Raw genomic sequence first — 16,685 nt, 5'->3', positions numbered from 1 at the left:
AGAATCCAAAGCAGGCTCCAGGCTCCGAGCAGTCAGCACAGAGCCTGATGCAGGGCTTGAACTCAAGAACCACGAGATCATGACCTGAGCCAAAGTCAGACACTTAACCAACTGAGCCACCCAGGCACCCCTCTGTACTCTATTTTAAACAAATATTATCTACCTCCCAACACTAAAATATAAGATCTGTGAAAGGAGAAAATTTTTTTTAAAGTTTTATTTATTTATTTATTTATTTAGTAATCTCTATACCCATTGTGGAGCTCAAACTCACGACCCTGAGATCAAGAGTGCCATGTTCCTCCACCTGAGCCAGCCAGGCACCCCAGGAGGAATTTTCTTTTAATGATGTATCTCTGGTGCCTAGAATGGGACCTATCACATAGTCGGTGCTCGGTAAATATTTGTTGAATCAATGAATGAGTTCCATTCTCTCCATCCCTACTGCTTCTCCCTTAATCCGGGCCTGCCTGGGCCTTACCTCTAATCTTGCTGTCTTTCAAAATGTTCTCCATCCAACAGGCAAGGGAATGGCTCTCAAATGAAAGCTTGATGCCTTAAACCTAAAGCAATTTGAACTCTACCGATCCCAAGAAGAGTTGGGGGGCCTTTGTCCTTGTTCCATCTGCCTGGAGGGCTTTTGAAAGTAAAGACCCCTCTTCATCCTTAAGTATCCTTCAGGTTTTGACTTAGATGTCACTTCTTTCTGGAAGCCTTTTTTAATCTCCCCAGATCGGGTTGGGTACCTTTCCTATGTCTGTACCCTAGCATAGCCCTTTAATAAATGGTTAACGCTAATCGAGCAATTACTATGTGCCAGGGGTCTCATGTGTATTGTCTCATATAATCCTTGCAAAAGCTCTGTGAAGTGAATATCCATTTGCAGATGAAAAACCTAAAGTCATACTGACAATAAGTGGTGGAGCTGGTGTAGGACGGAAAGCGGCTTACTGCCTTTCTCTTTTATGGCTCTTCCTTGCAATTGTTTCCCTGTTTTCCCCACTGCACTACATACTCTTTAAGGCTGGGCCTGTGTCCAGTCTCCCAGAGTATAGCAGAGGGCCTAGCATGCATTTGTTCAAAGAATGAGTGAACGAACACAGACCATGGACTCCCACCAGCAGGCATCTTGCCTCCTCCCCCATCCTGTCCTTAGCTCTCTCCCAAAGACTTCTGGAAGTAAGGAGGAGAGAAAGGGACTGTCCCATGGTACCCCCAAGGAAGGGGCCTGGAGATGGTTGCCCCTCCCAAACCACATCCTGACCTGCCCCGCCCTTCCCCCCCCCCCACCCCCAGCCTCCCCACTGCTGTATTGGGACAGATCTCTCCCTTTTCCTGCCCTGCGCCTCAATCCCTCACCCCCACCCTGGTCTCCCCACCTCCTCTGGGCTGCAACCTGTAGCTGCCTCAGTGCCTGGCAGGCTGCGTTGAGTCACTTCCAGCTTGCATTCTCCTTCTGGTCAGGCTAGTTTGGCAAATCTCCTAGGCTCCCTAGCCCCATGGCTCTGGAGCCTGTGGGTTCCCCACAACCCAGGGCCCCTGAACCCCATCCCACCCCCTGCCCCCCAGATGGGGCAGAGCGACACCTGGAGGAATGTACAGGTCTTTTGGAGGCTACATTACATAACACATGGCAGATTTCTCCCCTCCCTAAATCTAGGGTGGGGTCTCTGATATAGGCACAGGAGCCTCTTTCCAGAAATAACCACAGCCTAGTCCTGTCTCCTGGAACTACCTAAACACAGAATCTTGCAATTCTGTACTCTCTGGGGCAGGAACTCTGTGCCTGGGTCCTTCTAGGTTGGTCAGATGAGGAAGATTAGATAATCACCCCCCAACCTCCAAGGAGAAAAGAAAAGGGGAAGGGGTGTGGCCTGGGTCGCCCTGTGCTTGTCAGCCTGGCTCCAGACCCTCCCAGCTCCCTTGCTCTGACTGCCAGAGTGACTGAGGGCCCCAGACAGGACCTGCCCCACTGTTCCAGGGGCCAGCCACGGTTCAGTAGGAGTTCACAGGTAAGGAGTACTGACCTCGGCTTGGGGAAAGTCCCCCAGATATGACTGGTTCTCAAAGAGGACAGGGAGTCCCTTCATAAGAAATGACACCCTTTGCCCCCTCCCTTCTCGTGATCCCCCCAGGACTTCTGCCAGTAGCTCCAGCAGAAGCCTCTGGGTGCTACGGCTCCATCCTGAGGACCAGAAAAAAGGCCCTGCTGTTCTCCCAGAGAGCTAGGCCTAGCAGGAAGGGAAAGGACACGTGAAGGCCCAGAGCAGTCCTGCAGGTTCTGGGTATCCTGTCTGGGTGTGGATCCTCTCCTTCCTGCCTCTGAGGTCCCAGGCTGTTGTCTCCCCACGGGCACTGGGCTCTGTTTTCCATGCCAGGCCCCGAAGAAACAGGAGCCGGGCAATCCACAGAAGGAGGATCCATCACCTCCTCACCCAGGCCACAGGAAGAGAAGGCTGGCTTCTGTGTCGCCCAGTGGGTGTGACGGCTCTGAGGCTGCCCCTCCAAACTGCTATCAGGCAGTGGGTTAGGAGGCTGAACTTAGATGGTTAGGGGAGTGGCTGTCTCCTGGCCCTCGCTGGAAGGGACACGAGGACTCTAAAATGGGAGGTAAGGAAGGCCCACCTTTCCAAGGGGAAAGGGCTTTTTGGTGAGAGGAGGGCAGAAGGGGAATGAAGAGGGTCTTGACTCACCCACTCATCTTCCCAGACCTGTGCCTTGCACCTACCCCCACGACCTTAGAGGAATTCAAGACCAGTGAAAAGGAGCCTGTCCCTGCAAAGTCATTTCTGCATGACTGAAGAGTCACCAGCTGCGTGATCCTGCTCCTTGGCACCCCCACCACTCCTGACAACAGTCTTCTGGGGCCTTCCCCCATCCTGGCTTCTTCTAAGTGGCTGCATCCAACCCACCCCCTCTACCAGGGCCCCAGGCTTTCCGCTCCCCTACTCCAGGCATCCAGAAAGCAGCACAAGATCCAGGCACTTCTGCAAATATGTTTAATGCACTTAGATTACACAGAGGAAGAGGGAGCAAGAAGGAAACGACATCTAAGTGAGTCACCCAAAAATTCTTACAAAAGTCCCAAGCTGGCTGCAGCCCCCAGGAACCGAGTCACAATTGACATTAGAAACTAATATAAAATTTTACAAAAGTCTGCTCACTGCAGCATTCAGGTACTTATACAAAAGGAGGGCTCTCCCTACAGGGCTCCTGTCTTCTAACAGGGACCCAGGTACCTCCCCTGGCATAGAGGACCTGGAAGCCAGAGTGGAAAGACAACCAGATAAAAAAATACAGTCAAGGGAGTTCTCTACTGGTCTGCCCCATAGGGGCACCAACCTTCAGGGTTTTTTCCCTGCTCTCAACTCAATCTCAAAACCCAGTCCCAAGACCCTGTGTTTATTTTTTAAAATGCTCTAGCCCTTTAGACTCTCCCCAAGGCTTCCTGGTTCCTGCCCTGAAGGCTTGCCTTTGGAAGAGGAAGAGAAGGGCAGGAAGAGGCACCCAGCTCCCTGGCCAGACCTGAGACCTTGCATGAGCTGCTCTACCCGTCAGAATGACAGCTGGGTCTGTGGTCCTCTTGTAGCCCACACTGGACCTGAGAAGTTCCAGAGTGTACCATATGTACATGGAAGTCCAACTGCATGGGGGAGCCCCTTCCTCTCAGAAGCTTTAGCCACAGGGACCTGGAGGGAGGGACTGGGCAAGCCACAAGGAAGCCTCTGAAAGGTGCAGATTTAGGGAGGGAGGCTTCTTACCTCCCCAACTCACTATGTCAGGGCTCCCAAAGAGCTGCAGGGAGGGAAAGAGGCATTTAATGAGTTCCCACCATATGCCAGGTGCTATGCTGGGCATGCTACACGGTCGGCCTCACTTGGTCCTCAGTGAGGGTCCCTTCTCCCCAGCCAGAAGCTCAGTAGAGAGTCCCCCTCCCAGAGAAACCTCTGGAAGGCCAGGTCAGAGATGGTGTATGCTCTGCTACTCCACCAGAGCCAATGCACTGTAGGGAAAGGAGATGGACACCTGGCCTCAGCCGGACCTTGGAGGTTCCTGACATCACGGGGCAGGAAGGGGCCACAGGCTTCACGCTCATTGTCTCAGAGCTCACCTGCTTCCCGCCTGCCTCCCATACTGATGACAAAGCTTAGTCCAGAAAATACCCTCCTCCCCATCAGCCAAACCAGACAGGAAGAGGCAGGTCCCCAGAAGGAAAGAATTTGTGGAGAGGCAAGGTCAGGGTGGCAAGGAAAGGAGACAAGCTAAGGGCACCTCTCTGGCCATGAAACATCAGATGACAAGAGCTTCAAAGGCAGTGATTCTATGGTGCGCGAAGGCCAGAAAAAATGTCCTTTTGGAAAAGTCCTTGGAGCAGAAGGCACAGCTACTGCCAACATCAGGTCCAAAGGAGCTTCCTCTTCATTGGTGGAGGCCTGGAGCCTGTCTTTCCCAGTACTCCAGGCTGATCCACCTTGAAGCTCTGAGTCTGATGGAGCTAACTGAGTAGCCCTGAGGGTATGTGCAGAGAAGCAGCCAGGCCCCAGTGGTCCCTTGGAGGTCCAGATCTTGCTCCCTGGAGGGCCTGGCCACTGCCCTCATGACCCCTAGAGGCAGCTCTTTGGCTGAAGCTCTCATCAGAGGGGTCCTAACCCCCATGAGCCTCCTGTAGCACTATGGTGGTGCCCATGTGTGTATGGCAGTGCAGATGGGGCAGTGTGTGGTCCTATTAGGTCCCTGACAAGACAAAAGGAGTTTGCTTTGGAAAGGCCTGAAGGGTGATCTTGAAATAGCAGTCCCTAGAGTGGGAGGTAAGAGGGCACGAAAGGGGCTTGTTGATTCCAGGTCAGAAGTGGGAGATAACCCAAGAGGAACCCTAAACCCACGGGCCAGAGATTGGTCTGTTTCTGGGAGGAAGACCATGAGATCTGCAGTAGGGGGGCAAGAGACAATGAGAGGCCAGGAATGCGGGGAAAGAGGCCCAGGGAAGGAAATGGGGAAGGAAAGACGAGAAAAGAATGGATGCAGGGAGGAGGAGGGCGGTAGAGTGCGGTGTTTGCAAAATCAAAGTGAAGGACATGTTGAGAAGTTGATTTTTTCCATTTTTAATATGCCAGAGTCCTGCAGCCTGGAGGCTGGGAGGCCCAGGGGATGAGGAAATGGGACCGGACTGGTCAAAGAGCTGGAGACCTAGGCCCTGAGGGGCAGGTGGGGATGGTCTACGCAGTGCTGGGCCTCACCCTCTCAGGCAAGCCTGGCTGGGTGGACAAGGCCCGGAAGATGGGGCCGGGGCTACCAAGTCTCTGAGACCCTGGTGGTCCTTGAACTCTGCCAGGGGCCTAGTCCACTTGAGAACAAGCAGCACGTCCTCCTGGCCCCAGCGAAACTCGGCTGAAGGCTGCATGGGGGCGTAAGTCAGCTCTCCCCCTGCCCCAGGCTCCACCAGGCCCAGCTGGGAAGAAAAGCCTCTCTGTGAAGCTGGCTCCTCCGGGCCCTGGGCTGGCAGGCGGACACCGACACCTTCTCTGGTGGTGGCTCAGGGAGGGCGAGACGGCCCTAGGCCCCTGTCCTAGAGAATGAGAAAGTTCATCTGGGAATAAAGTTCTGTTTAAAAAACATTATATACACGGCTTCTGGACATCTTTGAAGACCAATAAAATACCATCCGGTTTCTACAAAATAAAATAAGGAGGAAGAAAAGCAAACACGGCTGGAGGAGCTGTTCCGTGGCCAGAGGAGCTTGCCTACCAAAGGCTTCCCAGAGCAGAACTGGGCAGGGCACACACGCGGCCACTCCACTCCCTCGTGCTGGACTGTGTGGCAGGGGATAGGTGAGGATGAGGCCTGTCTCCACCTAAGGGCACATCGAAGGTCCAGAGTCAAATCTCAAACCACAGCCTGTGGCAGCAGCTGGAGGGGAAGGTTTGCATTTGCCGGCTCCCAGCCCAGGGGGCTTGGCTGGCTGGGGGGTGAGGCCCCTGAGCTGCAGGTGAGGCGGGGGTGCGGTGGCTGCGCAGTCATCCTCACACTTGTCCTTTTATTTGTGGGAATCTCTTTTACGCAGTTGTTATACTGGAAGTCACCGGGGAGCAGCTGGGCTCTCCCTTGGCCCCTGCAGGGCCCAGCCCAGGCTAGTGCAGTGGACTATCGAACACCACGTCGGGCAGAATGGAGACTTTCAGCTTCTTTTCAGGCCAGCTGTACTCTTTGGGAAGTTTGAACTGTGGAGGGAGCAAGCACAGAGCCAGAGTGCACACAGTTAGCAGAACTTACTGCCTTCTTTCCAGGCTGCCTAAAGAGAGGCCAGGGCCCTCACCCATGCTCTGTCCCCCAGGTGCTGGGGGCAAGAGAGGCCACTGGTTGCCTGGCTTCAACTGCAAATGCTATTCCCAGGTGGGTGGCTGGGGTCAAGCTGCTGGAGTTCGGTGACCCCTTCTTTCCCCTTGCCCTGCCAATAATTAACTGGGGTTGGAGGAGGCATGTTTTCTAACTCTTTCTTGACTGTGCTGACCTCCCTCCAGCTCACTTCCTTGGTTCTGCCTCCGGCCACAAGCATGTAAGGAATCTGCTCCCTGAGGCCCTGGGGCTGGGGGGATGGGGGGCAGGGGGAGGGTGCAGATGATACAGGGAAGTGGCTTGAGGTCTGGAACTTTGTGGTCCTGTCCCTGCCATGGCTTCTCTTCCAGAGGCTGGTGCAGAAGGACCCTGGAACCTGCCCTCTGTGGCCTTGGCCAAAGGGTCCAAAGGGAAGGAGGCCCTGGCTTGGCCTCAGTGGGAGCAGGGGAGCAGGACAAGGGTGGCTGGAGGTGATTTCTTGGGCCTGGTGCATCCCCATCCTGCTCTCCTTGATTCAAGCTCATCTGTTACCCAGGGTTACCAGCCTGAGCATGGTGCCAGCGGAAGCCAAAGAGAGTCCAAGTTCTTCCTACCCCAGCCCAGGAGTCACGGATTTGCTTACAGTTTTGTTTCTCCAGCTTCTGTTTGGGGTAGGGGAAAGAGGCTGATACATCTTATTCCCTCTCCAGGACCTTGCATGTGGTCTGGTACACAGCTGGTGCTCACTAGATGCTCACTGACTTGGAAACTGGGTCTGCTGTTTATGTCTCCTACTGTCCCAGGGCTAGGTGAGAAGTCAGCCCAGCCTGGAAAGGTGGGAAGAACAGGGCCCTCAGCCTGCCTAGAGCTGGGGCTGGAAGTGGACGGGCCTAATACTTCCTGGCTGGCCGCCTCTCCCTCCCTCTGATGGGGGACTTGTCCAAGCCAGGACCAAAGTGAGTGGAGAGTGGGGCAGGATGTGGGGACAGCCTCTGGACAGAGAAGCAAAAAAAAAAAAAAAAGTCATTTTTAGTGACCTACTTTCCTAAGCTCCCCCTGGCTCCTGTCCCTCCTGCCTGGACTGTCCCCCTCCTACCCCTTCAACACCCAAGCTCAAAGCAGCAGTCTGGCACGGTGCCATCCTAGTGCGACACGGCCTCTCCGGAAGCACTTCTGGGCAGCTGGCTCTGGTCTGAGTGAATAGGAGCCAGGCCTCAGGGACCGGTGACTTGTGGGGGTTGACTGGCTGGCGCAGACGGGGTGCTTGGTGACTTTGGAATGTATAAATGAGTTAATTTATCAAGCCACATCCCAGAGGGCAGAGGTGACCTCAGGTTCTGAGGAGTTCCTGTCCACCTGGGGACCTGGATAGGACAGTCTCACCCCGTGTTCTCTCCTCCACCTGGTGGACATCAGAGGCCACCATGTCCTGGCTGATACGGCCCTGGGAGCCCTGGCAGCTGTAAACTCCAGCCCTGGCTGAAATCTAGCCCCTGCATGGCCTCCCTCTGGCTTGAAAGCCTGGCTGCTGGGAGGTGAAGGAGTTCTCCCCCAAACACACTTCCCGGCAGAAAGGCCAAAGAAGCATCTGTCTGTCTCTCGCATAGGCGCATAGGCAGAGGAGGGCCCTCCAGAGGCCTGGCTAGGTTGCTAATGTTCCACTAACCTATGGGGCATTGAGGCCAGGAAGGCTCAGATCCCACTGGGGTGCAGCTTAGTAGGAGGCCGGGGGAGGGGACGGGACTTTCCAGGATGAGGTAAGTCCCTGCAAATGAGGATGCCAGGAACAAGGAAGAAAAACAAAGGGGATTATGGGCTCCATTCATGTACCCCAGATGAGTAGCCAGGGAAGGCACAAGCCCCCACCTGGCCTGCCAGCTCCTCCTGCTGGAAGAGGCAGACCAAGAAGCGAGAGCCCATGGCTGGAGAAGGAAGGAGGCTGGCTCCTGGGTGGCCTGAGGCGAGAGCAGGAGTCCCTTACTGCCCACCAGAACTCCCCAGTGGAATGTTCTCTGGCAGCAGGCGTGGGCTTTCTGTTCAGAACCTGCCAGGGAACAGCAGGGGCTGAGGAGAACCACTAGCCCAAAGGCCCTGGCTGCCTCTTCAATGAGGTTCTCGGAGCCACCAATTTGGACAATTTGCTGGGTGTCCTTATGGCAGCTGGGGTGGGGCAGGGGGTGGTGGGAAGACAGACATAAAGCCGTTTAACATCTCCAGGGTCTCCTGTCCAGCCTATCCCCACACCTTGGAGACAGACAGACAGAAAGACACACACAGGCTCCCTCCTGGAGACTGGAAGCCGCTGTTAGAGAGAATCAAACAGGCTTACTTCCTCTGGAGAAGTCAAATCTTCTAAGTCCTCCAACATTTTCTCTACAAACTCTTCAGTCAACAGAATCTGGGAAGAAGGCACAAGACAGGCTTTTATTATTATTTCTTAATATATGGTCTTTTTGCCAACTGCCAAGCTGTGGCTCTTTCTTCTGGCCACGGAGGAGATATGAGCCCGTGGTGGATCTGTTCTAGGGACAGAGGGAAGTGCTGGAAGCCTATCCCTGACTGTCATTTCCCCCCAACTCCCACCAGCCTGCCATATCAGAGGGACGAGGACAGTGAAGGAGGGCTGTCACAGGACAACGGGGAAGCAAGGTGTGGGTACGTGGGAGAATGGTACTGCCGGTCCCCAGAAGGGACAAAGGAATGGGCAGGAAAATAGCCTGTTTGGCAGTTCGGGCCCCCTGCACGCGGTAGTGCAGCAGAGAGGAAACAGAAAAGCTGATGGCTGGGGAACAGAGATTGCCAACCATCCTCCGTGCCCAACTGGGCTCACATGTTCCTCTTTACCCCCCACTTGGTAGGACAAAAGGAATCTGTTTGGATTTGGAATACAAGCCTCGTCTGGAATCTAGAAATGCCCCAGAAGGTACATCCAAGAATGTGTAAGCCGGAGAATTTGCAGATTGTGCACCAATCTCTCTCATTTTGCAGATGGGAAAGGGGCTCTCAACCCGTTTCCCTCCGCAGTATCCACATCTCAAGCTGGAAGCTCCCAAACCCCTGCCCTGCTGGGCTCACTCAGCCACTGAGCTCTCCAAAGCTTCCTTCGAGAAACCTCTCCTCCAAGTCACCTCCCAGCTGTCCCACTTCACTGCTCTAGTCTGATGCCTTGTCACTTCATGCTTTGATGTTCAGGACAGCCTGGCCCCACTACTCAGCTGGCACAACCACTACCCTCACAGGCCTTCTTCAAGCTGGTGGGCCATTTCCCCAGCTGGCTCAGGCTGGCTCTGCAGAGCTAGGCCAAGCTCACACCAGGCCTGCACCACAATGGGCCCAGGCTGAGGATGTCTTTCCTCTTCCCAACCTGACTCTTTCCTCCACCCTTTTCCTTCCTGTGCTGGTCCAGGAGCCTCCTGGTCTCCACACCTGACCCTTCCCTACCCTCCAGGCTGTGGGTCCACCTGCCTCTGTTCTGCCTCCTCCAGCAAACTCTGAACACCTTGGGTGAGGCACAGAGGAAGAAGGACAATGGGGTGAAGACCAAGGTGAGTGACTCTTCTGAGGGAAGCCCCTTTAGAAGGATGGGGATCGAGAACTTGAGAAAATACCCTTCAGGTTTCCCCTGGGAGTTGTCCACTCTGGGAAGAAGAGAAGTTTCAATATTTGGAACACAGTCAGCTTGTGAGACGAAGTAAAATGGCAGAGCAGTGTGGGAGAGCAGCAAGCAGGGTTGCTGGGGACCACAGAGGACGGAGGGCTCCAGAGGAAGGAAGTTGATGGCCTGGAGGTGGGAGCGAGGAATGAGAAAATGACCCCGAGCGAGCAAACCACCTCTGTACCAGGCACTGTGTTGACTGCTCAGTGTATCTTATCTCCTTCAGTCTCCTCACAGATGAGGAAACTGAGGCACAGACAGGTTATGTAATTTGCCCAATGTCACGTGGCTTGTGCGTGGCTGAGCTAAGACCATATCCCAGTCGTGTCTGGACTCTAAAGTCATCCCCGAAGTACTGCTCTTCCCCCCACAACATTTACACATTTATTCATTCTTCCACTCATCTGCCCATCAATCTGTTCAATCCCACAGCATTCCCTGGGTGCCTCTGCTAGGCCTGGCCCTGGGCGGAGCCCCAGAGACATAGGCATGAAAGCAGTCTACACTCTACCTGGACATGCACCCTCTCCTGGTTGACAGGGAGCCAAAGGACATCCTCCCAGGCTGCAAGCCCACAGTCAGCAGCAAACCGGCTCTGACCATTGGCTCCCACCTCACCGAATTTTTTTTTTTTTCTTCTGTTTGAGGAGCTCAGGCCTCAGGTGAGGGCAGAGACCAGATTTAAACAGGCAAAGTCAGTGGAGAGAAATGCCCACTTAGGGGGGGGGGCCCTCCCACCCACATTCTTCTTCCAAGTGCACCTTGAGCACTCCCAGACTCCAGGGACTCTTTCCTAATCACACCTCAGTCTTCCCACTGCCAGGGCCCATGCCCCTCCATTATCCCAGGGTCCCCCCTCTCAAAGTCCAGAGTTTCCCTACCAGTTATCGCCAGTCTGCGGGAGGAGTACAAAAGTCACATTCATGGTTTTGGCATTTCCGGGGCTTGCTGCCATCTCTGCAAATGCTAGCACAAACACGAGCATACCTAAAACCCAATTACATTACAATGGCTCCAGTCTGGGCCAGGCCAGGCTGATTTCTAAGCCACAAATAATCTGGAGGGAGGGACTTTCTGCCAGAAAGGTAAATAGGTCTGGGACTATAGTGCTGGGCTGAGGTGGAGGGGAGGGTTCACCGGGACTGGACCACCCAGTGAGACACCAAAGAGCCATTTTTCGACAAAGGGAAAGGCAACCCCACTAACGTGGAGTTCCGTCCTAAGCCAGTTCCTGTGACAAAGGTCTGGAATAGGTGGTGGAGAGAGGGTACGCTATGGTGGCTTTTAGCAGAACAACCACCAAGCACGTACCCTCTGTGTGTGGACTCATTTTATACCCGGCTGGCGGAAGGGATGGCAAGACCAGAAAAGGGGACAAACCCTAGTTACTCCTCAATTTTCACTTTTGGTGCTTTGCTGGTTCCTGCTGGAAACCTCACATTATTTTAAAAGAATTGAACAGAGAAAATTATACATAAGATCTGCATGATATTAAGGGTGACATTCCCTTCAAAGAAACACGACAGACTGTCATAGCTGCAGGCAGCTAATTTAATTTCCTTTGGGAGTTAAACCTTAGAAGCTTGGATTGAACAAGCAGGCCCTGTTCTTTGTATATTTCAGACCTGGAGCTGAGAATGGTAACAGATCTTATCCACAGGACACTGGAGATAGACAACTGTGACGGAGCAGCTCCTGGGCGCTCTCATGAGCAACAGACTCGCCGTTGTGATGCAACTGTGGGAAAAGCCTGCGATGCTACGCTTGGGGCTCTTGAAGCTCACTGGGTCCCTGTGGAGCTGCCTGGCTCTGCCACAAATGAAAACAGGATGGTTATGAAGACAGTGGCAATGATAACACCACCAGTGGCAGAAGCAGTGGTGCCTCCTCCATGTGCGGGGCACTGGGCTAAGCGCTTGACTGGTATCGTTTCACGGAACCCTCCCGGCAGTCCCGCAAAGGTGGTAACTATCACCCCCATTTTGCAGACGAGCCGGTGTCGAGAGGAGACAAGGCTCCTGGACTTTAGAACAGTGATCTGACCTCATGGTGGTAGAGGATACTCTTTTTCCTGTCTGGAGAAAATACCTCAATTCTAGAAGCCTTGTTTACTCACGGCTAACTCTTCTCTCTCTCCTCTGAAAGGGGAGGTAAAGGTGACTTTGGCTTCTACCGATGGCCTGGAAAACCAGCCGTCCTAACCCCAGCCAGACCTATATCTCCTCGAGAAGAACAACCCCGATTAGCTCAAGACGGCTGAGTACCATAGACACCCAGCTGCTCAAAAATTGAGTTGGCCAACTGGAAGGAAGGCAAACCATGCCCAAAGATGGTTTCCAAGTGGGAACAGCAAGGCAAATTTCCAGGCCAGCTTAGTGAATGCATACATAAGGGAACATTTACTCTAACCCAGAAAAGAGCAGTAGAAATAATAGTAATAATACTGAAAATAACAACAGCACTCAGTAACACGTGGTCCCCATGAGCTGGGCATAAAATGCTTAGGTTTCTGTATAACCAGCCCTTGGAGGCAGGAGGCTCTCTGGTGAGAGGAGAAAGCTCCCACCAACCAATCTGAACAGCAAACTCCCCTGGCAAGCTTCTGAAAATATGAAGATGCCATCCAGACTTTCAGTATTGGAATATCCTGGCAAGGCCAAGGCATCTGCACTTTTGAGGCACCCCAGGGGATCATGGGAAATACCCAGGCTCACAGGGGAAGGGGGTTTGGGCGCAGGCTTAACCAACAGGGGTGAGTTGGTGGCTGCAGCTTCAACACCTTCTATTTGGCCAAGATGTGAGGGGAGCAGTGGCTCCTTGCTCCCCACTACCAACCCCCACTGTTGGTCAGAAAGGGGGCTTGGAATCCAGATGGCAGCTTACTCCAAGTGCTCACACCAGGTGCCTTAGGACAACCTGGCTGGCTGGTGATGAGGGATGGTTGTCAATAATCTCCCAATTCCCCAAGCCCCAGCAAGGTCCACAAGGAACCCAAAAAGTGATCTTTCATGGGGCCTGCCCTGGGCAGGCCCTGCTGTGCCGCAGACAGGAGCCCAGCTGCTGCAGATCTGATTCAAACGTCTGTGGTTGGTGCTATTTCTGAGTCTGCAAACAGCGTTGACAATGCCCACTCCTTCCCCTTGATACGACAATCCACACTTTGTCCGGGGCCCTGTTTGCTCTTCGTGTTGACACGTTGTTCTTGCTTCCCAACAAGTTTGGCTTTCTTCTTCCCTCTCTTTCCTTCTCTCGGAGGCGGAAATGTGTTGTTTACAGGGTAAGGCCTGCCAAGGAGCTGCTCTGGCACCCACAATGGCCAAGGAGGAGGCAGGACGAGGAAGCAGTCCGGTCTGTGTCCACCCCCCTCCCCAGACTCCAACAGGCCAGACGAAAGCCGGAAAACAGCCTGGAGACCCCCCAGGCTTGGGGGCAGAGGTGTGTGTGGCACACACTCATTTCCTGTTCTCAGTGGGTGGTGAGAAGTTGGCTTTGGTGGCCAGGAGCAGGCTCAGAGCCCTCCTGCTCTGGTTGCCGGCTTGTGAGGGCAGAGTGGGCCATCACAGTCTTCTCCTAAAGGGAGGGTGCTGTACTCCCCAGGCACAGTGCTAGGTTTTAAACCCTGATGGGTGTACCCTGGGACAGTGAGGTCCCAGGATGGCAAACGTCTCCAGGGAGAACAGGTTGTGGCCAGGTTTACCAGAAGAAGGAGAAACAGTAGAGGCACGGGAGAGGAGCTGCCCAGGGCCTGGGCCAGGGACTGCCAAGTGTCTTCCACACAACGTCCAAATGGGTGGATGAGGACAGAAGGCGGGGGCTTGTCCAGAGGACAGTGGTGAGTCAGCCACTGGGCTAGGATGAGAGCCCAGTAGTGATTCCCAAACTTGGCCTGGAGCGGCGAGCCCACTCGGAACAACAGCTGGGCATCGTGTCCTGAGGCCGGAGCCTCCCATCAGGGCTGGCAGGAACGGCTGGGAATGGGGGCTCCACTTGGGTGAGCTATCAGACACCACACAGCTGAGAAAGCATTGCAGGGCCTAAAAAAATATTCTCATATTTGGTGATATGACCTCCATGTGACCTCTGGGGCTGACTTCTCCCCCCTTCAGATCAACCCTGGCTGGGGATAGATGAACGACTCAGTTCTGGGCTGGGCTCCTGCTCAGAAGACTAACAACCCAATGTTGACAGCCTCAAGGGAGAGAGGCTTGTTAAAGCTACCGGGATGTGGAATGCTGGGGGAAGGTGTGCAAGAGAGGATGCTGGCAGGCCTCCCCCAGGGCCTGGAGACCCTCCTGAAAAGCTCTGGAGCTGGCTGACAGGCTTTACAATCTCCACGAGGATGAAAACAGCAGATGGTAGGGCAGATGGAGTCAAGGTGTTGACCTCCGGAAACTGAGAAGCCTATGGAATTGGTGCAGGATTCCTGACTCTCCAGCTCCTCCAGGAAGCAGGGAGTGTCCACTGAGCTCACCCTGGGGTTGCAGACGGCCCTGCCTTTCTCTGGGCTGGGGCCTTGACTTTCCTGCAGCTGGAGAGTGGGGGAAGGGGAGGAGCATAGAGGGTAGGTGCAGGCCCAGGAGAAGGTGGGTGTGGAGGCCTGTGTGGGGCCACTCTGCACACTCCAGTGAGGGCCCAGATTCCCTCACCTTCTGCCTTTTCCTCTCAGCCTCTCCTTTGTCACTCTTCCCCCATGTGGGGTGTCTTTGCCATGCCTTTTCCCCAAGAGATAACAGGCCCGGGCTGGTAGCCAGAACAAGGTGCCAAGGCTGGGAGCAGGGCTTCCAAGGCTGTTGAGGCTGATGTAAGAAAGTCATCCCAGCCCCTCCCCATTCAGCTGGGATCAACAGGGAGAGTTCAAGCAGCAGCCAAGAAAACAGAAGTCTAGAGCTCTTCATGTTCTTGGGCCTGCCGCATTCAGCTCCTTCCTGCTCCTCTGTCCCTAACAGGCCTGGCACACAGAGGCCAACGAGACACCCCAGATCCTGGGAGCACGCGCAAGAGATGCCTGCAGGGGGGGCTGTCCTCTCTGTGTTGGGGAACTCCCTCCAGAGGGGCTTGGGGCCCTTCTTGGTCCAGTGGAGAGGCCCCTCTTTGGTAATGAGCCTAATCCCAGACCTCCAAGAGGTCCTGCAGACTCCTGGGGAGACAACCAACCCCAGAGGGAGCCCCAGAGGCCCACAAGTAATTACAAGCCCAGGTTCCCACAAGCTAGGCAGCTGCCTGTGACCACAGTGGCAAGACCCTAAAGGAGAAGGTGAACTGGCAGTCAGATGCAGAAAGTGCTGACTGCTTTGAGGGCAGGGAGGAGAGCTGTTTGGGTGTTGGCTCCATGGCTGAGGACTGGCGGATGGAGAGTGGGGGGTACGGGCAGAGGGTTTCCCAGGGCTCCTTAGGCCTGAGAATCCCCTTGGTGAGTGAGGGTGCAGGCTTGGGGAATGGGGCCCCAGCCAGCCTTCCTAGGAGCTCCCCTGTGAGCTGGCCCGTGCTGGACCACACTAATGAGCCCATAACACAGGCCTTTGATTAAGCAGCTCCCCAGCACAGCAACTTTATTGAAACATGCCGAGGCTAGCGGCTGGTTCCCACCGCTCCGGTTCCCTGGGCAACAGTGCATGGGAGGGGCCATGCCCAGTGCTTCAGCTCCCTTGAGGGGGCTGCCCCAGGGTGAGGGGAGTGGGGCTGGGAGTACAACGCCAGTAGCCCGTGGATAAGCGGTTGGATTCAGAACTCTGGGGGCCCTGAGGGGCATCATGACATCTGCTGAGTCCTCTGGGGGCTGGGGCTCCTAGGCTGATGAGAATGGAGATGCTGACCAACCCCTCCTCAGGGTGAGAAGACTTTCTAAGGGGGATGGCAAGACTCTAAGGACAGGTTCAGAGTTGAAGATGTAAAACGTACTGGGGGTAATTTCTTGAGTTTGGGGAGACCCTGGTCCCTACTTTCCCAAGAAAATGTGCTTGAACCTCCAATACACACAAATGCCATCTGAGGACACTTCTGAGACCTGTCAGCACAGTCATCTACTGGGAATGATGACCTGTTAACCCTTCTGCTGGGTCCCCACCTCCCCCTTCCTTACCAGCAAGAGGCAGCCTTGCTTCCTGGGACATAGCTGGGGTGGGGCGGTGGGGGGCAGGGAGGCCCTTTCCACTTGTGCTGGGCTAGTTTCAAATGTTACACTTCAGAGCTTTTGCTACAGTAACTACCAACACCACATGGACAGAAATCTAATGTTACCAAGTGGGACTTTTAAAATGTATTTATAACTTTATGGTTCAAAGTAATTTTGTTATGAAACAATGTAATAACAACAGTGGAAAAAGGCAAGATAATTTATGGAACACAATATTCCTAAAACACTAGCTTCCATTTCTTCCTCACTTAGTCTGAGGAGTGTGGTTGGTATTCTTTGTTTGCTATTTGTTTTAATTAAGGGTTAGTATTTGTGCAGGGGGGCTGCGGGGAGGGCTGGCCTGAAGGAGGAGAAATTCAATGGCAAGCTCAACCACACACACACACACACACACACACACACACGCCCACATCGACAGTTAAGTATGTTTCACAGACCCCTCCAGACAGGGTTAACCCCACAAAACCAGCATAATTCTCTTCCCCGCTACTATAACCATCCTTCCATATACCATAAACAGGGCACAGTCAATTTCTGAATTACTGTCGGATCCCCTTTCTTGATACTCCTCAGAGAGGTAAGGTA

The 16,685-nt window shown here is 54.2% G+C and overlaps 1 protein-coding gene and 1 long non-coding RNA gene across 6 annotated transcripts in view; one reads left to right on the top strand and one right to left on the bottom strand.

Annotated features, from left to right (window-relative positions):
- Positions 1-16,685, bottom strand: part of SUFU (SUFU negative regulator of hedgehog signaling) — a 122,859-nt gene that overhangs the window by 4,362 nt on the left and 101,812 nt on the right. For 2 of the 4 annotated variants that reach the window (XM_027062954.2, XM_027062955.2), the window contains exons 11-12: positions 8,642-8,710; positions 2,986-6,218 (exon numbers count right to left, since the gene is read on the bottom strand). The exons of 1 other annotated variant lie outside the window; for it this stretch is intronic. In XM_027062954.2, coding sequence (XP_026918755.1) covers positions 6,129-6,218; positions 8,642-8,710 — 159 coding nt within the window. In that variant the 3' untranslated portion in view covers positions 2,986-6,128. Of the gene's footprint in view, positions 1-2,985; positions 6,219-8,641; positions 8,711-16,685 lie in introns of those variants that run through there. One more of the 4 variants, XM_027062957.2, reaches the window with a different exon arrangement.
- LOC128312684 (uncharacterized) lies at positions 6,116-16,313 on the top strand. 2 transcript variants are annotated; one of them, XR_008292285.1, is made up of 3 exons: positions 6,116-6,983; positions 8,544-9,857; positions 11,591-16,313. It is a non-coding gene; the product is annotated as an uncharacterized LOC128312684 (long non-coding RNA). The 2 variants fall into 2 exon arrangements; XR_008292284.1 differs by having other exon boundaries at positions 6,116-9,857.

Source organism: Acinonyx jubatus, chromosome D2 (assembly GCF_027475565.1).
Source record: "Acinonyx jubatus isolate Ajub_Pintada_27869175 chromosome D2, VMU_Ajub_asm_v1.0, whole genome shotgun sequence".
Classification (NCBI taxonomy): Eukaryota; Metazoa; Chordata; class Mammalia; order Carnivora; family Felidae; genus Acinonyx; species Acinonyx jubatus.
Note: the sequence above shows the minus strand (reverse complement) of the source record. Positions and strands in the feature narration are given on the sequence as shown.